This window comes from Pelodiscus sinensis, chromosome 1 (assembly GCF_049634645.1).
Source record: "Pelodiscus sinensis isolate JC-2024 chromosome 1, ASM4963464v1, whole genome shotgun sequence".
Classification (NCBI taxonomy): domain Eukaryota; kingdom Metazoa; phylum Chordata; order Testudines; family Trionychidae; genus Pelodiscus; species Pelodiscus sinensis.
In genome coordinates, this window is record NC_134711.1 from 15,087,435 (window position 1) to 15,110,211 (window position 22,777).

Sequence of the window (22,777 nt, forward strand, 5' to 3'; positions counted from 1 at the left end):
GGAGTTCATGTCTCTGTGGAGATTTTATTTTTTAAAGAGGAAGTGTTCCCCTGAGTTTTCCTAATGCCGGATTATTAAGAGGGGGTGAGACAAAATATGGAGTTGTGTTCAGCGAACAGGGATATCCCAAATACAACTAGTATAAAAGCATCAAAGATGATGTCTAAAAAGGAGCATAGGCAATTTAAAATATGTAAGTAGTAGGCGAGATTCCACACTTCAAGCTTAAGAATAGTAACAGAGCAGAATGTACACAACAGCTCCTTGAAACCTAAACAGGATGAGGGTGCAGAGTACAGAAGATGAAGAGTATGAATAGATGGGAGGAAAAGGAAACCAAAGCTGATGGCTACCATGGAAGATTTTCTGGCCAAAGCACAATGTGGCTTGCTATTTGCTGCTTTATAAAAATCAAATTCAACCACCACCAATATAGTTGCTGACAGCAGCCAGCCAAACCACATACTTACATTTTTATAACTTCATCTGTTGTTGAACCTACCGGAACTACGTTGGGATACACATTCACGGGGCATATATAACTCAAGAAATCCTTAATCTAAACAAGGAAGAAAGCAGCTTATTACATACACTGAAATATGTATACAGGCAGTCCCCGACTTACGCGGATCCGACTTATGTCGGATCCGCACTTACGAACGGGGCTTTTCTCACCCCGGAGCTCACGGGCGGCGGGTCGCCACCCGTGTCCTCTGGGGCGAGAAAAGCTTCTCCCGGTCTCCCTGGTCTGCTGGGGGGGTCCAGCAAAGCCACTGGACCGCCCCAGCAGACCAGGGACTCCCGAGCAAAGCCGCCCAGGCGGCGGGAGTCCCGCTGCCTGGGCGGCTTTGCTCGTTTGCCCCGGAGCAAAGCCGCCCAGGCAGCGGGACTCCCGCCGCCTGGGCGGCTTTGCTCCTGTCCCCCTGGTCTGCTGGGGGGGTCCAGCAAAGCCACTGGACTCCCCCAGCAGACCAGGGACACCCGAGCAAAGCTGCCGCCTGGGCGGCTTTGCTCCCGGGCAAACGAACAAAGCCGCCCAGGCGGCGGCTTTGCTCTGGTGTCCCTGGTCTGCTGGGGGGGTGTAGCGGCTTTGCTGGACCCCCCCAGCAGACCAGGGAGACGGAGAGCAAAGCCGCGGAGCACACCCGCAGCGGGACAGCCCAAGCGCGCCCAAGCAGCGGCTGAATCAGGACGCCTGGGGCAGAGCAGCTGGGGTGCTGCTGGGTTGCTCCAGTAGCGCCGAGGAGCCGCGCTACTGGACCAACCCAGCAGCACCCCAGCTGCTCTGCCCCAGGAGTCCCCAAGTCAGCCGCTGCTGAAACTGACCAGCGGCTGACTACAGGAAGCCCGAGGCAGAGTTGCTCTGCCCCAGGCTTCCTGGAATCAGCCGCTGATCAGTTTCAGCAGCAGCTGACTTGGGGACGCCTGGGTTTCTTAAGTTGAATCTGTATGTAAGTCAGAACTGGCATGCAGATTCAGCTGCGGTTGAAACTGATCAGTTTCAGCAGCGGCTGACGCCAGTTCTGACTTACATACAGATTCAACTTAAGAACAAACCTACAGTCCCTATCTTGTACGTAACCCGGGGACTGCCTGTATTTGTAAGACTACCTCCATGGCACATAAATCACAGGATGTGCACTGCCAACAGCATCAAAAGCTGACCAATCAGTACAGCTCACATTCTAGAACCCTGTCAAAATGGACGACTACTGTTTATATAAGACACACAGAAAATTTTTCTTAGGGTTTTGTTTTCCAATTAAAGTCTCCCTGCCCCTTCCCTTGCAGTATTAAAATCACGTCACTGGTATTTTAAAACTGAAATATACTTCCCTAGCGAAGTGAATTGTCTTCCATAGCATATATATTGATTCATGATTAGATAGTTATTGGTCAGCATTAACTTGATTTTGTTTTAAATTGTGGAAGAAACATTTGCATAATTCTTTAAAATTAAGATTCATGGTCCTGTACAAAGTGCGATGATAACAAAGAGGTGGAATTGTCCCAATGGAACAATTTAGATCAACACTGACAGCCAATATATGGCAAAGCTGCATGTTCTGTTCTTTCCCCCAGCAACTGAAAAGAACAAGCCAAATGCAGTACCTAGATGTTTCTCATTAGAAATTAGGGATGTAAGAGGTTAACTGATTAGGTTAAGCTTGCCAATTGGGTATATCTACACTACGGAGAAGATCAAAGCTGCCGCTATCAGTATTCCAGGGTTCGAATTAGTGCCTAGTGAAGACACGCTAATTCGAACTGAGGGTGCACTTCGGTCGATGCCAGTAGTCCTGCTTCCAAGAGGAGTAAGGGAAGTTGAAGGGAGAGTGTGTGCTCCCTTTGACTTCCTGCAGAGTGGACAGCACCAAAAGTCAAGGTCAGGTACTTCGACTTCAGCTACGCAATTAACATAGCTGAAGTTGCGTATCTTAATTCGATTTTATCCCGTAGTGTATATATACACCCTTAAACTCCCAGCAGCCTGCAGAACATTTAACCATGTAACCAACTGAATTTCAATCGGTTTTACATGGTTAGTGTTTAGGTTTTTTAAATTTTTATATCCTCATTAGTAATGCAACAGTTTTGTCTTATATTCTGTAACATACATAACTGCTAGAGAAATGATGTTGGAGCATGGTTGTTTTTACAGTACCTTGATTCCTACCTTTTCAACATGCTGTCCTTCTCAACCCTAGGCAGCTTGTGCCACTTTTTTTTTTTTCAGTTGACAAGTTAGAATGAAAAATCCCCTATTCTAAAGTGTTCAAAATGACTTCTAACATACATTTCTGAAGCAAACACCATTGTACGTACCTCACTGAACGAGGAGTGAAAAGAGAAGCAAGCTCTGTATGAACTCTCCCCAGTCCTAAAACAGACACGGCAAAATTAATACTACTTTCAGTTAGCAGTTGCAGGTTACTTGTCATTTGTTTCTCTATTAAAAAAAAAAAAAAAGAGAGAGAGAGAAATAAATGTGGACTAATAAAACATACACCCTCAATTACACTTCTTTGAGCACTCAGCAGTTAACTGTTATGTAAACATATTTTACTACAATAAACTCGAAATTGCCAAACTTATTTCAGTTGCAGTATAAGTGGACTTTTGGAATTATTTCAAATTCCAGAGATGACTAAATAGCTGTACAGTGAGCATCCAAATAATGGTTTTATTCATAGCCCAAATGCCTGGGTAATATTTTGCTCACCTTACTATAATATTGGTTTTTCTTGTCCTCTCTCCAAACCACATTGTTGAAGGCTTGACACTTATTATACGTAATGGGGTTCCATTCTGGGAAGTCATTCCACAAGGCAACCTATTCCCTCGAAGATAGTCGTCATCCTATCAGACAGTGTCAAATGAAACAGAGGCAATGCAATTGTGCCCTTTCGATCCCTATGTAATTAAATTAGGTCTTAATGAACCATTTGAACGGGAACATTAGAAATACTATATTTGACCAGACCAACCTTTCAACTAACCCTCCTCCTCTTCTACCAGAAAGAGAGATTTGAAAGACCATGTCCCCTCCGTCCCATCTTGGTCCCTTCCCATTATCAGACTGGCTTCCTCAGATGTGCTATTGGGCCCTGCCTGCAATGACCCTGTAAGCTAATTCCATCTATCCTCCTCCAGCTCAGAACTTCAGCTTCAAGATTTTGTACTCTGGCCTGAGGGTCATGAGCTTCGTGATGGAGTGCACTTGTACACCTATTGGCAACAGGGCAAATAATCACTTTACAGTATTCTGCTTTATGTGCATTACCTTACAATAGTTTAGTCTCCTGTGAGATTAATTTGGTCATTTCCATTGTTGGCTTTAGTGTGGGGCTGTTAGGTGATGTTGGTGGCCTTATATACTAGGTGGCTCATACTAGATGATCTTGTGGTCCCTCCTGGCCACCTCACATGCCCCATTTAATCTGAATTTGTTTTTCCTTCTTGAGAAAGAGATTTTTACTTTGGATACTAGTGAAACCTGGAACCTATTGGTACTAACTGGCAGAGGGCAAAGGGCATACAGAGGGTTTTATTACAGGGATCCCCTGGGTCCAATACATGCATGTTAGTTCACCAAAGAATGGCATGTAAGGTCTGTAGCCCACTGGTCATAATCATTGCAAAATGTACGTACAGATAATATTTAAGACGTTATGCATCTATACGGAAAGTGATGGTAAAGATTTGGGATTAAGGCAGGTGCCCAGGAGGTGACATACCTCAGGAACATGCCTTTCAGGCAGTTGGTAACAGACGTCTATCTCCCTGTCAGATCATGTGTTTACTGTCCTGCCTCATCACATGTCTACACTGAGCTGAAGCTAATCAAGAGATTAACAAATCAACAAGAAAGGAAAGCCATGATAAGGAAAAAAAATCAGCAAAGGATGTCCTGTTTTAGGAATAAGGACAAAGGATTTTTCTGATAAGTCTAGGAATATCAGAGACACTCTGGAACCTTCACCAAGGAGACAAGCTAACCGCGTGTTTGTCTTATGAAAGAAGGTCAAATCCAGCCTGGCTATAGAACACCAAAAGGACTTTGGGCAAGCATTACACAAGATGTAATGGAACCTAGTTATTTAAGTCTAGGTTATAAAAATAAAAATCATTTTACTCCAAGACTTACTGGGCATTGCCAGGATCCTTCAGGGCAGGGAGATGGCAGTGTGGGAGGTGCGAAAGTGAGGGTTGGGGGGGGGGGGGGGGAGAATAAGGAGGGACTCAGAGCAGGGGTCCTATCCAGCAGGGTTCTTTCTCCCTGAAACCCAGTTGCCAAGGGCCTTCTGTCTCTCCACCTCCCCGCTCCCCAGGGCCTTCCATCCCACCTCTGGAACTGCGGCCACGAGCCAGAAGGGGAAAAAAGGGCTTGGGGCTGGTCAGGTGGCAGGCAAGATAGTAAAGCCTCTTCTGTGCCCCTCCTATTTGCAGCCCTCCTCTCTCTTGTTTTAGAAAACAGCCCAATTCCTGATGCTTCCTTTTTGGCAGAACCAAACCCTGACCTTGCTTTAAGTTAGGATAAGAGGAAGTTGCATTCCTAATAGAGTGATCTTAGCTCCTACCATTTAGGAGTTCTGAACAAATGGACTCACAAACTGATAGACATTTCTAAAATATACAGATATGGAACCATTTCTAATTACTTCTACCAGCTATGAATTGAATCTCTGTGGCTTGTTATATAAAATTTCTAGTGAATTTCACTATAAACACATCTAAATGTTGTGTGGCAAGTTCAGTGGTGATCTGAGTGGAATTCGTTCAGGGGTAGGCAGTCATTTTTGATGGGTGATCAATATTTTTGTAAGTGATCAAGAGCTGCACTTTTCTAGAGAGGGTCTGGGATGCAGGTTGGATGTAGAAGGGAGCTCAGGGCAGGGGACTGGGATGCAGGAGAGGCTGTGGGGTCTCAGAGGGAGTTTGCGTGGAGGGAGTTGTGACATGAGGCAGGGGATTGGGGTGCAGGAGAGGATTTTGGTCAGAGGAAAGTAGGAGCGGGTGCCGGGACTGGAGGGAGTTGTGACCTGGGGGCACGACGGGAGAGGATGCAGAGGACTTAGGTAGTGACCTGGGGCAGGAGGCTAGGGTGTGAGAGGGATTGGGGGACCAGGGCTGGATTGAAAGGCTTGGTGGGCTGCACCTGCCCTGTGGGCTGTATCTTGCCCACTCCGGTGTACGGTTTCTATGGAAACTGCAAATTCATGAATACTACAGTGGATCAGGATCTGCCTATTGCTAACTTGTAGAAAGAGAACATGGTCTGGCCTGTGTAATAGGCTATGAAGGAAGTGTTTGTGTTGCCAATGGAGCAGATCAATAGCAAGCATAAACCAGACTTCCTCACACTAAGAGCAGGTGGTTTCTGAAGTGCTTCAAGCCCTGGGTACCCTCTCAAAGTGTCATAACTAGGTTTTAAATACGAGACTAAATTCTTTTGTTGTCTAATTAACATTTCCTTTACTTTGGTCAATTAACTACTGGCTCAACTTCTTACTCCCCTCAGGATTGAGCTTTCAATTTGTCTGAGCTTCCTCGAGGGGATCTCTGCTCGAGACTGTTAATATTAGTGTCCACAGTCACTTGTTTTAAAAAAGAAAGTTTGCAGTTCATTTACAAAATGATACGCACCCGTGGATGTCGACATGCATGAATCTGAGTGTGTCGATCTGTGGTAACATGGTAGAGGATTTCCGGCATGTTTCTGAACATATCCAGTTTGTTCACATGGACCTACATACAATGTATTTAGTCTTGTAAGTGGCTTCATGCATTTAACAATCTGGAGTTAGAATACACCAAATAACTGCTCATCAGGAGTAAATATGCTATCAGAAATACTAGCAGAAATCAAGAAAAAGAGAATGGGCAATTATTCAGATATTATCAGTAAGAGAAGTAGAGGTAAGGATTTGGTACATTGCTGGCCAACGTCTACAACAGGCAGACGTATTCTAGGAAAGATAGGAATTCCCTGAACACACTCAGTGACATTCACTACCCACCTATCCCAGGATCTTACTACTCATATGCAGCTTAGAGAGTTCCTTACAGGGCATCACAGGACTGCCATAGGGTAAAAGGTAGAATAAGTCTCTTGAAAAGTCAAGATTAACTTCAGTGGCTGCTATCTACTTTGACTTCTGAATTCCAGAGTCAAAAGTGTTTTATTAGTTGGCACTGTTACTATGCACCACAAAAACTCCTTTACCAGGTTACCATTAGTATAGTGAAAGCACGCAACCTTTCCCGTACTGTAGAAATCCTCTGAATGGGCATTTTCCAGTTCAGTATACTGCTCACAATCAGCACTGAGGTTGTTTATAAAGCAGTTATTATGAAAGTGTTACCTTGACTCCAAGTTCTTCACTGAGGTTTGTGAATAAATATTCATATCCATAGGCAGCTTTGCAATTTAGCCATACAACATGATAGCGACTCAGAGTGATCCAGCTTCGCACTAACTCTAATATCCCATTTAAACATTCCTCCTAAAAAGATTAGAAAAGTTTGTTTAACTCTGCAGGTGTAGCCAAGTTAACTAGATTTCAGGGAAGGAGGGAAATTTTTTTTTTTTTTTTTTTTTTTTTAAGTCCAAAGAGTATCACCAGCACAAAAAAGGTTGAGAAACACTGTTTTAGATAAGGTGTTAAAAATAATTGCTGCCTTTCAGAATTATACAAAAACAAAACACCAATAAATTACATCAATGGCTTTATGTGCCTCCAGCTAATGTGTGAATGCACTTACTCTGCTTGGTATCTGATAAAATCTGGGATCACAGAAAGTGGTGTCTAAATATACACTCTGAATGTCTTTCACTCTGAAAGAGAGAATTGAGATATTGTCATATCAAATACTGTATCAGGATACCAAGGTGTGCTCCACAGACTGATCTAGTCAGAAATATTTATAGGGGGGTTAATTCCATTCTGGAAAATCGTCAGTCAAAAGGCCAAACTCTAAACTGATTACAGTAACAAGTCAATTTCCCTACATGTTAGGCAAAAGTACAAGCAATTCAATATTTTAGTTTAAACTCCAGATAAAATAGATATTAGAATAGCCGTGCAATACATAGATCTTATTTAGTACTATTACTTATGATGGTATTTATGTCATTGTGCAAACTGATATTCTCAGCCTGTAAGTGAATATGAACATACAGACTACAAATGAAGAAACAAGTCTATCAGTGATTTTCAAGATACCGTGATTTATGAAATTCAGGGATTTCCAATGTTTTCTTTAATACATGCAAAACTGTCATTAACACTGCTGTTATCAAAACCACAGATTCAGAGGTTTGATATATAAAGTCAATGGAAGAAAGTGTAAATACAGGCAGTCCCCGAGTTACGTGGATCCGACTTATGTCGGATCCGCAGTTACGAACGGGACCCATCTCCCTGGTCTCCAGCAGACCAGGGGGATGGGGAGCAAAGCGGCGGAGCACGCAGGCAGCGGACAGCCCAGACGCGTCTGGGCTGTCCGCTGCCCGCGTGTTCCGCTGCTTTGCTCCCCGTCCCCCTGGTCTGCAGACCAGGGAGACGGGGAGCAAAGCAGAGCAAAGCCGCGGAGCCCAAGGGCAGCAGGACAGCCACGGCGCGTCTGGGCTTTCCAGCTGCCCCCGTGCTCCGTGGCTTTGCTCCGGACGCCTGTGGTACAGCAGCTGGGGCGCTGCCGGTTGGTCCCGTAGCGCCGCTCTGGGCGCTACTGGACCAACCCGGCAGCACCCCAGCTGCTCTGCCCCAGATGTCCTGATTCAGCCACTGCTGGTCAGTTTCAGCAGCGGCTGAATCAGGATGCCTGGGGCAGAGCAGCTTGGGTGCTGCTGGGTTGCTCCAGTAGCGCCGAGGAGCGGCAGCGCTATTGGACCAACCCAGCAGCACCCCAGCTGCTCTGCCCCAGGCGTCCCCAAGTCAGCCGCTGCTGAAACTGACCAGTGGCTGACTACAGGAAGCCCCTGCCCCGGGGCTTCCTGGAATCAGCTGCTGATCAGTTTCAGCAGCAGCTGACTTGGGGATGCCTGGGGTTCTTAAGTTGAATCTGTATGTAAGTCAGAACTGGCGTCCAGATTCAGCCGCTGTTGAAACTGATCAGTTTCAGCACGGCTGAATCTGGACGCCAGTTCCGACTTACATACAGATTCAACTTAAGAACAAACCTACAGTCCCTATCTTGTACGTAACCCGGGGACTGCCTGTAATTCAGATTGCAACACTGGTAAATGTAGTAGTACATTTTACACCACATTAAAGTTAGATTTGTGTCTTATTTCAGATTTTTCTGTAGACTCTTATAGTACTAACATAGTGAGCTTTTTAAACTAGCTTCCATGGCAGCAGTTTACAAATCTGTGAAAAGCAGCCTCCTTATCAAGAGGAACATGGAGTTATTAGGAAATATTTCTGAGTCAGTTATAGAACTACCACACTAAGAACTACATTTTAAAAAAAAATCATAAATTACCTGGGAGTTGCAAGGAAAAGAGGGCATAAATCATGAACATCCATGACTAGAGAGCCTAAGTCTGTCTAAATTTCACATCCAGATGAACTCACACCAAAATAAATCAATTTAAGATTTTTATGAGTTTTATACCTGGTCCCTGAATGCAAGAGCTCCATTCTGGCTGCTTCTCCTTTTGCTAGTCTGAAATCTCCAGTATAAAGGACAGTGCCATTTTGGCCTTGAAATAGAAACCTAGAAATGAAAGCAACACAAAGTACTGCAGTTGTTGGACTTTTATTTTATTTGGTGACATCTGTGCAAATGCGGTTTCAGAGAAAGCTCACAATGCAGTAAACATAATTGGCCAGATGTATCCTGGGAGTAATTTCACTAAAATTGAATTACAGAAATACTAGATTTGGCCCAGTAAATCAAAGTCTGCTTTCACACCTGTCCAACCTCACTGCAGATGGTGGAGTTTGGATGGGTATTAGCAAAGGTTGAATTTGGGCCCATATGTATATTGTAGCCACTAGTCCCAAAAATGTACTATTACAGGCGGTTCCTGGGGAAGCGTCACAAGCCGGGGGTGTTGTAACTCAAACCCTCATTTACAATAGGCGTCATGTGCCATCATAAATGCGGGCTGACGTAAGTTGGGGTTTTTTGGCTCCTTCCGCACTTACAAAAATGGTTGTAAGTGCGGGGGAGGAGGAAGAGGGAGGTCGCAACTTGGGGGTTTCCTGTAAAGCTAGACTTAAAATTAAACAAGTTCACTATAATATCTTACTGGAGCAGAGGATGCTTTATTTTACTAAGTTCTTGCATTATCTAAAAGTTACTTAATTGCTGGAGTGGGGAAAAGTATGTTATGTCTCACTAAGACTAACAAAGAATCTTGTAACAAGGAAAAACTGAGAACACACACACCCTCCCTCCCTCCCCCCCCAAACAGTTTAAAAGGATTGTTTCTTTCTTTTAATGTCAGTTAGAATATCTCATTCTTTTCCAAGCAAAACACCTCTCATGTCAACTGTGAATTACAGTAAGATTTAAGCAGCTTAATATAAGACAGGGAAACTATATCTGACGTTGGAGTATTATTTGATATAAAACAAACCCAGACACTTAATCTAGTTATGTAAACTGAAGCTACACAAATTCAAACAAAACAAGCCAGATTTTTAACAATGAAAGTAATTAACTACTGGAACAATTCACCTGGGTATGCAATAGCTTCTGCATCACTTTACCTCTTTAAAAATGAAGATGGGAAGTCTTTCTGAAAGAAACGCTAGCTCAGTTAGTTACTGGGCCTGGTGCAGAACTACTGGGTGGAATTCCGTGGTCTGTGTTATGCAGGAGTCAGACTATATGATCATAATTGTTTCTTCTGGCCTTAAAACTGGAGAAGTAAACTCCCGTTTAATCAGTTAACGGTTATGTTCAACCAGTACTATTTCCCCACGAGAGCAGGCCAGTTACATCACTCCACAGGTTGCCTGGCCAGTTAACCAATTAACCATTCACATCCCTACTTAAAATCTAAAAAGATTTTGGCTTCCGTGCAAGGTGCTAAATCCTCCAACTCTCATTGAAATCGCAGGGAGCTCAAGTGCTTGGTACCTTCTCAGGGCTGAGTTCTTAAGACCCAATGCTGTTCCCAATGAAGTCAACAGCAGAATTCCCAAGCCATGTCAAACTGATGTATGATGATTCCTAATTTTGCATTGTTTTCCTAACTCCTCCACTCAGAACAAATTACTGTTCTACCACTTGTCTCCAGACCAGGTGTGGGCAATCATTTTTAAAAGGGGGCCACTTCATAAATTTCTAAAGTGGTCTTGGGCTGTCCTGGAGGGGGCGGGGTCAAGAGGGGACAGGGCCAGGAGATGTCTCGTGCTTTCCCCGCCCACAGACTCTGGTTGGCCTGGGGGTGGGGGGAACATGAAGTCTTGCCCTTCACCTCTCCCCCCCACTGCCTAGAGAGAAACACCAGCTGTTTTAAAACTGCTGGCGGTTCCCTCTAGGCGCTGCATTGGGAGGACACTTTGCACACTCCCCCTGCCCCCAGGTCAATCAGGGTCTGGGGGCAGGTGGAGTGCGCAAAGTGCCTTGCCCTCTGCCCTGCCAGGGGCGCACAGCGGCTAGGAAGAACCCTGGCTGTTTCAAAACAGCTGACTGTTCCCTCTTGTGCCATGCATTGCTGGCAGGGGAGGAGACTGCGCACTCCCCTGTCCCTAGGTCTCAACTAGCCTGGGGACAGGGGAGCGGCTGGGCGGCGGTGAGCCAGATCCAGTCCACAGAGGCTGTCATGCCCATCTGTGCTCCAGACCAAGATGACTGAGCTGCTATAACTGCATGCTACTATTCAAAACGAGACTTAATCTTCCACTTTTCTAACTAAAAGAAATTAGTGATCTCAGTCGTACAAAAAAAATTTCTATATATTAAAAAATATAAGGAATCTATTGACAGCACATACATGACCGATCCTGGGCAGTGACCAGCTGGTAGGAGTGTCACCACTATATCTTCTTTCTAGAAATCAAGAAATATTTTAACAGGTTACTGTTAGTGCTGTGGGATGATACCTGTAACACTGGAAGCAGCAGTGATAAAAGTGTACTGGTTTATATAGTCACTTCAAGTGCTCTTGGAAAAGGAAAGGTGTATTCTTCCTGCTTCTTGGTCTTAGACCCTGGATGGCAGCGATTTTCCTGTCATCTGCTAGCAACTGATAAAAGCTCCCACAGAAACTCAAAGACAAATCATACTCCTCTTCTCTCCTGTGCCTTCAAACCTGTTTACTGAGGGACCAATCTCAAAACACATTTTTCTGTCCCTGGACAGGATGTGCAGGACAAAATGCTGTGCACATGAGCATATAGTTCAACGAGCCTTGAAATGAGCTAAACCTAAGACTCATGAATGGAAAAATCACGAGAGACGAAAGAATAGGTTCGAGAACACAGATATAGGAGAAAGACAGAACACTAAGCAGAGGATAAAAATAAGTGATCTAAACATGGAGGAAGGAAATCTAAGTGGCTAACCACAGGGTGTAGCAGCGGGAAATCTCATTTCTATCCATTTAAAGGGAGCAAAAAAAGCTACATCTATGATTTTTAAATATCAACTTTAATTTATTTAAAACTTGAAACTGATTGTTTAAAATACTTGTTTTAAAATGGTTACCTCACCAGATGCTTCGTCAAGTAAAGAAATCTGAGTCGGCGTTTCAACTTCAAGGGTAACCTACAACAAACAGAAAAATGCCTCAAAATGCTGTACACATTGTGTCTAATGTATGTTTATGGAGGCTGATATTCCATAGACATCTTAAACTTCTACATTCCCAGGAGAGGGAATCCAAGTCTGCAGAGAAACGATAACAAATAAACCCGCTCAAAACACTTGTATTTTCAATTTCAATGGAAAAAATATATTCTGACAACTGTAAATGTAATGGATGGATTCTGATTAAGCTGAGCACATCTGGATCAAGAGACTGTTACAGCTGACATCCGAAATTTTTAAAGAAGCTATGTTGACTTTCTTTGTATTATATGGCTTGCTTTTTGGCAATGCCACCAGCCCCAAGTGTTTAAAAAAAACGACATAAACAGGCAGCCTTAAGTCAGATTCTTTTTGCCACACACTCTACCCCTCTGCCCAAAAAAGCCCAAAAACATGAGATAGGCCACTTCTCATAAAGCAACACAACTCCAGGGCTGGGGCTTCAATATGAACTGTCATGATTTGATCACAAGTCCCACAAGAGTTGGATCAGAGAGCAGCTTCTTGGTTTTCTGCATTAAGGACCCAAAAGAGAAAATCCAGAAGGCACCAACATGTTACTCTGAGAACTCTGGAGTTTTAAGTCTGCCACCTCAGCACAGCTTCTTTTATCTTCCCATTGACTCTTGAACTCTATCCTCTCGCCTCTGAAGGAAGAAGCCACAAAGCAGTTTTTCGGAAATCAAGCTGTTAGAATTTCTACATATTAACATGGAGATAGTTTACCCGCTTATTCTGCCCCATCCTCTTTCCAAATACCCTCGGTGCCTCAAACAAACATACCGTACAGAAACCCTCTGAACTACTGATAAGGAGAAAGAGGATGCTAATTAGACTCCCCCTCTGCTGCTCTCAAGTTTTCTGTTCAGTTCTAGGATTGTTAAATTTAGATTAATTGAACAGTCAATGGAAATCCCATTGACTATTCAATTAATTAGTCAATAAGGACATTTCCGCCTTTGAACTGTAGCAAGAGCCCTGCCAGGCTCTTGTACATTTCAAAAGCAGAATCCCCTCAGGGAGTGCAGGCTACCGGGGGCTTCACTTTGAAATTTACAAGAGCTCCACTGGGGCTCTTATACATTTCAAAAGCAGAATTGCAGCAGAACCAGCCTGAGTGGAGACTGCTTCATTCCCCGCTTGCACCGTTTCCTGTTGTGCCTCTACCTTCCCCACCCCCAGCAGAGATAATGTTGGGGGGAACTGGTTTTTAAGCTGGCTCCTCCCAGCACCAGCTCCTGCTCCCCTCCTCCCGCCTCTCTCTGATAAGCATATGCTTATTGGATAGTTGACTAGTCACTTACAACCCTATTCAATTCTGGCCAGTATTCAATTCCCAAATATTTCCAGGCCAAAAAGCAGAGAGGATCTCCAGAGGTTAAAAATCCAATACTGGGAAGAAACAGAGAGAGAGAGAGTCATCATCCCCCCAAGAGCAAGCTGCAACACTTGATAACCCAGTTTCTTAGCTAAGCAACCAACCTGCACAGCATTCTAGGCTTGTTATAACAACAGATTCAAAGATCAAAAGGCGCCATTCTGACTTCCTGTATTACACAGGCATAGAACTGCCCCAAAATAATTCCTAGAAACATCCAATCTTGATTTAAAAATGGTCAGTGATGAACAATTTACCATGATTCTTGGTAAATAGTTCCACAGGTTAATTATTTTCACTGTTAAATTCAGACTGGCAATAAGGTGTACACTTTTGTCTAGCTTTACCTTCAGCCAGTGGATTATGCTATATCTTTCTCCACTAGACTGTACTTACTAGTTTCCCATGTACATACTTATGGACTGTAATCAAGTCACCCCCGCCTTGCCTTTATTAAGCTAAACAGAACTAAAATTGTCTCATCGTGGTCTGTATTATTGATACACACAAACCATTAAACATAAAACCGTAAGACATCTATGGCGTATGGTGAGTGAACAATTTCAAAGCTACATGGTGGATTTCTGAGCTAGCCAGCCAAGATTAAACAAAATACATAGACGTGTATTAAAACTGTACATTACCTAGCCACAAAATGCATGCCAAAAATGCAAGGAGCTGACATGTAAAGAACGTATGTCACTTTAGTAGTATTAACACCACAAGTGGCAAAATTCATAACACCTTGAACTATCAAAAGATTTAAAAACTATATAATATTTCTCAGAGTGGTGGCCACGTTAGTATGTATCTGTAAAAACAACAAGTCCTGTGGCACTTTACAGACTAACAGATTTATTTGGCATAAAGTTTTGTGGGTCAAAACCACTGTGTCAGATGTGTTGATCGAAAATCACAGAGGCAAGGATATAGATATATATATACAGGCAGTCCCCGGGTTACGTACAAGATAGGGACTGTAGGTTTGTTCTTAAGTTGAATCTGTATGTAAGTCAGAACTGGCGTCCAGATTCAGCCGCTGCTGAAACTGATCAGTTTCAACAGCGGCTGAATCTGGACGCCAGTTCTGACTTACATACAGATTCAACTTAAGAACCCCAGGCATCCCCAAGTCAGCTGCTGCTGAAACTGATCAGCAGCTGATTCCAGGAAGCCCCGGGGCAGGGGCTTCCTGTAGTCAGCCACTGGTCAGTTTCAGCAGCGGCTGACTTGGGGACGCCTGGGGCAGAGCAGCTGGGGTGCTGCTGGGTTGGTCCAGTAGCGCTGCCGCTCCTTGGTGCTACAGGACCAACCCAGCAGCACCCCAGCTGCTCTGCCCCAGGTGTCCTGATTCAGCCGCTTCTGAAACTGATCAGCAGCGGCTGAATCAGGACTCCTGGGGCAGAGCAGCTGGGGTGCTGCTGGGTTGGTCCAGTAGTGCCAAGGAGCGGTGCTGCAGGACCAACCGGCAGCGCCCCACCTACTCTACCACAGGCCCGGGGCTTTGCTCCACGTCTCCCTGGTCTGCTGGGGGGGGGGGCCACTAGCTGCACCCTCCCCCCAGCAGACTAGGTACACAGGGAGCAAAGCCGCAGCGGCGGCAGGGTGCCGCGCCTCTGAGGCTTTGCTCTGGCAAAGCCTCAGAGGTGCAGGACCCCTCCACCTCCCAGCTTTGCTCCAGGTGTCCCTGGTCTGCTGGAGACGGTCCCCAGCAGACCAGAGGCACCGGGAGCAAAGCGGCAGCGGCAGAAGCCTCAGAGGCGCGGGACTCCGCCGCCGCTGCCACTTTGCTCCCGGTGCCTCTGGTCTGCTGGGAACCGTCTCCAGCAGACCAGGGACACCGGGAGCAAAGCTGCAGCGGCGGCGGAGTCTAAGCAGAGACATACACAGATCTCCTGTTAGTATTCAGGACACAAGAATCAAATCATCACCTTAAAAAAGGTGATTTTAGTAACAAAACAAAAAGATATACTTAATAAAGCATACTTGGTTGGTGGGTGTTACAAAACAGCTGAGAAAGGAACAGAATAAAACACAAAGAAACAGTCTCTTCGGGCTGCAGCTTGGACACAGTGACTGGGGAAGGGAAGGCATGGCACATGGATATCACACAGAGAAGCTTAATGAAACAAAGGAAATAACCTGACAGACTAAATATACCAGTTTCCCCCATTTACTCACAATCCCTTCACAGCCCAGTTCACTTCCATGCCCTGTACTCCTTGGAGACATGGTAGCTCTGCCTGGATTTAAATCATCCTGTTTTTCCCCAACTCCTGGCTTAAAACTCACACAAAGAGAAACATAAAGCACGTAATCTTTACAATACACATTTCAGCACTGGATCCCATTGGTTCTTCTGGCTTCCTGACAACACCCCCGAGGTACCTGAGTTTAACCCTGTAGTCACCAAGTGCTGGCCAGCATTCCTCCCAACTATCACAGCATCATGATTAGAGGAGATTAAAAGAGAAAAAAATCAAGAGAACTGATAAGTTTGTGATGAGAAAGACAGAACTACTAGCTGAATAGAAATAAATGTGCAGTTCCAAAGAGCACACAACAGACACTGAGGTAATGTCTATACAGTGGGTCCACAGTATAAGTCTCTCCATTGTAAGTTTCGTATCTATTGTTCTGCATATCTGTTGCTCATCCTCGGGGAACGGATTCTGATTCATGTCAGTCCCAATCTGCCCAAGCAGTACTGTAAATTGCAAGTGACAGATTGGGATGGAGATGAATCAATAGGGGAACGTGCTCTGATGATGGACAGACATGCATAGCCACGGGTGGGCCACTTAATGTCCTACCCCACCTCCTTGGTCCCAGCTCTTCTCCTGCTTCAGTGCTTGCCCCACACCACCTGATCGGCACTCTAGCTGGGGGGTGGGGTCGAGGCATAGGGGTTTGCCCAGCACCAGTACTCTAGTCAGAGCAGGGTTATGGGTTTGGGCCCCCTCTGCTCAGCCAGCCCTTCTGCTGAGCAAGCAAGGCTGAAGCTCAAGAGCTCCCAAGCCCCCATGCCACAGATGGAGTGCTAGGCAGAGCGGGGCAAGTCCTGAACACCAAGTTGAGGGGGGGGGCACACATTTTTATGGAGCCCCCTCATTTTTCTGGGATCCCCTGGCAAGAGCATCTGTCCTCTCCTCCTCCCCCGCAAAACTAGCTGAAGGGTGGGGGAAGGAGCAACCAGATCACTCCTAACCCTCCGTCACTGCCCACTCCTACAAGTGTTTCCCGCTGCCTACACCACTGCTGCACTACGGGTCCCCAGTACACATCCTTTTGGTATCAGACATCCTTTCCAAGAACACAATCCTGACATACAGCAGGGACCCAATGTACTACATCAGTTACAGTGGTGCAGCTGCACTGCTGTAACACTTCTGGTGAAGACTCTCTAGCTGATTAGAGAGAGCTCTCCGACCAGATTAATAACTCCTGCCTCTGTGAGAAATGGTAACTATGTCGGCAAGAGAAGCTCTCCCACTGATGTAGTATGGTCTATACCAGAGTTTAGGTCAGTGGAACTTACATCAGACTCTGGGGAAGGGGTGAGACTTATATCCTTGAGTGTGATAAATCATACCAAAGTAATCTGTGGTGCAGCCATAACCTGTGAAAGAATGGGATGGGGTGGTGTGGAAACTAAACAGACAGAACACAGAACTGGATGCCAGCATCACCGCTGAGACTGGCTTTTTTTTTCCCCTCCAGGGGAAAGTGCGAATGCAATTCCCCACTACCACAAATTACACAGTTGAGTTTCCTGCATTTGGATAAATCATAGTGGTCGGCACATCTAAAGTGCAATGGATGAACTGGGCCCTGGGAAAACCACCCTCATGATCATGGTATCTCCTTCCCTGCCAGGTAAATTTTGCTTTGGACAATTTGAAGTAAAAGTTCTTCCTCCTCCAAGTCATCATTTTGAAAAGTACAAAGTCTGATTGATTAACAATTAATGACACTCACATTAACATGCAAAAGTTAACTTACAATACGATTCTCCCAAAACTTGTATTTTGGACTTGTCAGCAGCAACTCCTTGGTTACCGGTGAACAGTACAAGTGAACTTTCAAACTGAGAGAAGAAAATAGATCAGTAAGGCTTTCAAAACAGAAAACATGGAACAATCAAGGCGTCCAGCACTCACTTTTACCAAACCATAGAAGTCATTCCATTTTTAGTTAGAATATAAAAATGCTATTTATATCATATTACAAATTATTTCCCTCTGTGAATATGATACTGTAGGGCTTGCAGTAGCCAACACTCCTACCTTTATATGCAAAGTAATACAAAGTACAAACTAAGGATGTTAACTAGCGATTAATTTACTAGTTGAGTAATCGATGGAATTTCCATCAACTAGTCGATAAGCACTTCCACATTCTGCCTTTGAAATGTACAAGAGCCCCAGCAGGGCCAGCGGGAAGTGCACAAGAGCCCCCGCTGGAGAGTCTTGTACATTTCAAAGCTAGCACTCCGCACTGAGCCATGGGAGTCCCCAGCTGACATCGGGCTCCGAGCAGTGCTGCCACTTTTAAGTACCCACCTCTTCTCCCCACACTTGCTGCCTCTGACTATCTTGTCGACTATCCCATAAGCATTTGGGATAGCATTTCTATTCCAGAAATTGTGCCATATACCAACTATATGATATTTAACTGGCATTCAAATGGGATGATTTGCGTGGAAGCCAATCCAAACTCAGGTTGATAAGACTTTCATATTGCATCACTACAAAGTCCACAGCTCCTTTTTAAAAAAAATCTACAAAAATAGCAAGTTGCGTGCAAAACTAGCCTACAGAAACATCTGTAGCCCTGTACCATTACCTCTCTTATCTCACTCCTTGACATTGCTATATCTATTTGTATTAAATTAAGTTGTATATTCTATGTGTTTGCACAGCACATTACACAATGGGATCCCCTCCATCCTGACTAAAGCTTCTAGACTAGTGTAATATGTAATAAACTTTTCTTTCCAATTATAACACAATGTGCAATATCTGAACTTTTACACTCTTATTAGAAAAGTAGAAACACAGCTTTTGTACATACTGTGAAAATTAATGTAATGCTGCTTGACCGGGGGGGGGGAGGTTTTGGCATAGAAACAAAGTGGAAGAATCATAGTGCAAATGCAAGCATTGGAAGAAAAGAAAAGGAAAAAGGAAAAAGGAAAAAGGAAAAAGGAAAAAGGAAAAAGGAAAAAGGAAAAAGGAAAAAGGAAAAAGGAAAAAGGAAAAAGGAAAAAGGAAAAAGGAAAAAGGAAAAGATCACTGCAGTGGGGTTGTCTCTAGGTCCAAGTCACCTTTCAAGGAAAGTATGTAGACTTGAATTTCCCCAGCCCATAAGAGTATGGATGTCAATGTGTAGGCCATGCTCTTTCTGCCTCTACAGTGGTGGGGTAGGCAGGTGCAGGAGGGAGTCAGCTTAAAAGCCACTTCCTCCAGCACTGGCTCCATGGTGCCACCTGCTACCCGTCACCACCGCGCTGTTGCCTCTATCACAAGTGGCAGCAGCTGGGAGGTGGGGCAGGGGAGGCTCCTTCGAAGCAGCCCTTGTCCACAGGGAGTCCAAGCTCCCTGCTAACAGAGGCTGCTCCGCATCCCACGGACTCTGTCTGAGCCTGGGTCCCCCATGGACAGGTCAGCAGCATAGAGTGGCAGGCAGCCAGTCTACAAGGGTCCTTCATGGACTGGTTCCACCTGCCAGTGCAGGGTGGCAGGGGGCACCCCAGGAACTCACTGGCTGCTGGCCCTGCTCCTGGGCACTATCAAATAGTCATGTAACGGATAATATTTTGTGCAGTGACACATCTATTCAATTACACTATATCTAATATCCATACTTAAGAGATAGGTTCCTATCGTATTACTTGCGTGTCATTACCTGCACTCCAGTCTTCTTTTCAAGGATGGTGCTCTCAGCCCTTTCATGTGATCTAAGAGTAAGATATGAAGTCTAGAATTACTTTATTTTAAGAACTTACAAAACATCACAGTTTTTATATTTAAGAGTAATAAAAAAAATTAGTGACATTATTTATAGCATAATCCTATATGGTAAAATAAGAAATTCTGATTCCTGCCCGGTGAAGTGTTTACAATCTCAGGCCCTGATCTTACAATGAGCTCCAGGCAGGCTGACTACTGTGCCAGCTGCGAGCTCATTCAATTCTCCAGTAGCCCTCACGCAAGTTTGCATGACAAAGTCCCAAAACAGACATGCCTACGCCAACCATACCACCTGGATTTTCCAGACAGTCTTGATTTTAAAATATTCTGTCCCATTGTCTCCATATACCAGGGGTGGAGAACCTTTTTTTGGGCCAGGGTCCGCTAACCCAGAGAAATCAGTCAGGGACTGCACAAAAGTGAGAAGAGCAAAAACAAAATAAAAAGCCTCCCTGATGTGGCCTCTGACTAAGAGGAGAAAAACAATCCCCATATTCCTCTTGCACACAAGAGCGTAGGGGGTCCCAGGCTAGTAGACTTTGTGGGCCCTTCTAGGCTGGGGCCAAAATGAGGGGTTCAGTGTGTAGGAGGGGGGGTGAGGAAAAGCAGTCTTAGGGAGTGGAGTCTGGGTAAGAGGAAAAGTGCAGGAGCAGGCTAGGAGGGGAGCCCTGAGCCTCAGGGGCCAGATCCAGGCAAGCTGGAGGCAGTTCCCCACCCCTGCCATAAACCATTGAAACATCCCAGAAATTCCAGTATTTCTACAAATATTTCAGTGGGGGTAGAGAAAGCTGCGAGGCTCCCCACTGGATCCAAAAAAGCACAGCTAGAAGCAGATGTGCCTGCTACCACTCCCCCTCCTCCAGCTAGGGGAAAAGCAGCACAGGGATGCGCTTCTTGGAGGCTTTTCCTGCTGCTCCGGAACCTGGCCAATAGAAGCAGCGGGAGGTGGTACCCAGGGCACGGTGTTGGGAGCCACAAGAAAGCAGCCCCCCTTCTCCCTAATGCTCAGACCCTGCACCTCCAGCCCATTCACTCACTGCCCTGCTAAGACTCTGCACTCCCAGTCCACTCACTCACCACCCTATGATTTAATGTTTATACTTTTGTAAGACTTTTCACACATTCAGAACGGGAAGTGATTGTCTAGAAATGAATACTGCAGAAAGGGATCTAGGGGTCATAGTGGACCACAAGTTAAAAATGAGTCAATAGTATGACACTTGCAAAAAAAAGCAAACATGATTCTGGGATGCATTAACAAGAGTGTTGTGAGCAAGGCACAAGAAGTTATTCTTCCGCTCTACTCTGTGCTGATTAGGCCTCAATTGAAGTATTGTGTCCAGTTCTGGGCACCACATTTCAAAAAAGATGTGGAAAAATTGGAGAAGGTCCAGCATAAAGCAACAAAAATGATTAAAGGTCTAGATTTTAAACCTTTAAATTCTTTCAGTCTTCTAAGAGGGAAGACTGAAAGAATTGGGCTTGTTTAGTTTAGAATAGAGAAGACTGAGAGGAGACATGAGAGCAGTTTTCAGGTATCTAAAAGGGCATTATAAGGAGAAGGGAGAAAAATTCTTCTTAGCCTCTGAGGATCGGACAAGACGCAATTGGCTTAAATTGCAGAAAGGGAGGTTTAGGTTAGAGTAGGAAAAACTTCTTGTCGGGGTGGTTAAACACTGGAATAAATTGCCTGCGGAGGCTGCGGAATTTCCCTTGCGGGAGATATTGAACAGCAGGTTAGACAGACACCTGTCAGGGATGAAGACGGTGCGTGTGTGCTGCTGCCATGAGGGCAGGGAGGGGACTGGACTCAATAACTTCTCAGATCCCTTCCAGTTCTATGACTGGGTATAAATACATTCATAAATCAGAAAAAAAAATCCTGGGTCAGATGATGAGTCCTGGTTTTTGGTTTGGACGAGATGGTCACCGCAGACATGCCGCACGGAAACAATAAGGGGGAGACACGAGCGGCCCTACTGGGTCCGACCAAAGGTCCGTCTAGCCCGCGTGGGCCATGCCAGGTGCCCAGAGCCATTATCGCGGGACCCCCCCTCCCTGCCCATCCCGGCGGCCAGGGACGCAGCGAGCGGGTTAACACAGCAGGGCCCCTCAGGCTGATGCGGTTAACTGACGAAGAGAGACGCCAGGCGGCGCCGCTCCAGGCCGCGGGGTCCCGAGGGCGGGGGGGGGGGGGGGGGGGGAGGGGAGGCGCTCACCCTTGTGGCAGTGGGACAGGAAGTAGGCCCGCGCGCGCAGGTTCTCTCGGTCGAAGCGGTCTATGGAGAGCCACGGATACTCCCGCATCCGGCCCCCGAAGCTGCTCATGGCGCGGCGCGGCCTGCTCCGCACGTCGCTCCCCGCCGGTCCTCGGCCCCCCGCCCCATTGGCTGCCACCCGGACCAATCACAAGCGCCGCCGCTGCAACCCAACAAGGCAACGGCCGGGGCGGAGCCTTTTCTTAAAGGGCCAGTCACACTCAGGCTGTTCTACGCCCGCGGGTTGGGAGTCGCTGCTGTGTGTGAACACGCGGGCTGACGGGCTCTCCACCGTCCGGCGTGCTGGGGAGGCATGCACCAGACTCAAGCAGGGTGACCAGATGGCCTGGCATTATAGGGACAGTCCGGATATTCGGAACTTTTTTTATAGGCACATATCACCCCCCCACACACACCTATTCTGATTTTTCATGCTTGCTATCTGGTTCCCTCCCCCTCCCCCCCCCCCCGACTTCAAGTCTGCTCGCTCCCAAGCCCAGTGATTTATCCATAAGGAATTAAGGAAATTAATAACTGATTCCATTAGCATCAACATCATTAATAATGACTCTTAGTAAGGGAATCGTATTAAGCATGGATAATTACAAATGATGAATTCATTCCCCACCTTCTGCAGTTACAAAGCATCAAACACTGCACGGACATGAATTTGAAAAAAATTAAAAAACAACAAATGGTCCTACATCACCTTGGAGACTAACACCTTAGAGGCAATCGTGAATTGGTTAGTCCATTAGTGATTGGTTGTATTTATAACTAATTCAGTAATTGCAAATTATAAGTAAGTTATCTTAGTAATTGGTTTGTTGTTATGACACTAGTTTATTTTGTGGATGAGGGGCAAACTACTGAATTCTCAAAACTGATTGGATCACAGA

At 45.5% G+C, this 22,777-nt stretch overlaps 1 protein-coding gene and 1 non-coding gene across 6 annotated transcripts in view; both read right to left on the bottom strand.

Annotated features, from left to right (window-relative positions):
• DCLRE1C (DNA cross-link repair 1C) overlaps positions 1-22,777 on the bottom strand; it is a 31,998-nt gene that overhangs the window by 8,074 nt on the left and 1,147 nt on the right. Inside the window, exons 1-12 of one of the 5 annotated variants that reach the window (XM_014570507.2) lie at positions 21,840-22,022; positions 19,556-19,607; positions 17,651-17,735; positions 12,169-12,228; positions 11,456-11,511; positions 9,121-9,222; positions 7,267-7,339; positions 6,867-7,007; positions 6,148-6,249; positions 3,224-3,360; positions 2,827-2,881; positions 471-559 (exon numbers count right to left, since the gene is read on the bottom strand). In XM_014570507.2, the coding sequence (XP_014425993.2) occupies positions 471-559; positions 2,827-2,881; positions 3,224-3,360; positions 6,148-6,249; positions 6,867-7,007; positions 7,267-7,339; positions 9,121-9,222; positions 11,456-11,511; positions 12,169-12,228; positions 17,651-17,735; positions 19,556-19,607; positions 21,840-21,948 (1,061 nt within the window). In that variant the 5' untranslated portion in view covers positions 21,949-22,022. Of the gene's footprint in view, positions 1-470; positions 560-2,826; positions 2,882-3,223; positions 3,361-6,147; positions 6,250-6,866; positions 7,008-7,266; positions 7,340-9,120; positions 9,223-11,455; positions 11,512-12,168; positions 12,229-17,626; positions 17,736-19,555; positions 19,608-21,839; positions 22,023-22,777 lie in introns of those variants that run through there. The other 4 variants (XM_075926110.1, XM_075926099.1, XM_075926105.1 and 1 more) reach the window with 4 other exon arrangements.
• LOC112544813 (U1 spliceosomal RNA) lies at positions 17,366-17,532 on the bottom strand. The gene has a single exon (XR_003088146.2). It is a non-coding gene; the product is annotated as a U1 spliceosomal RNA (small nuclear RNA).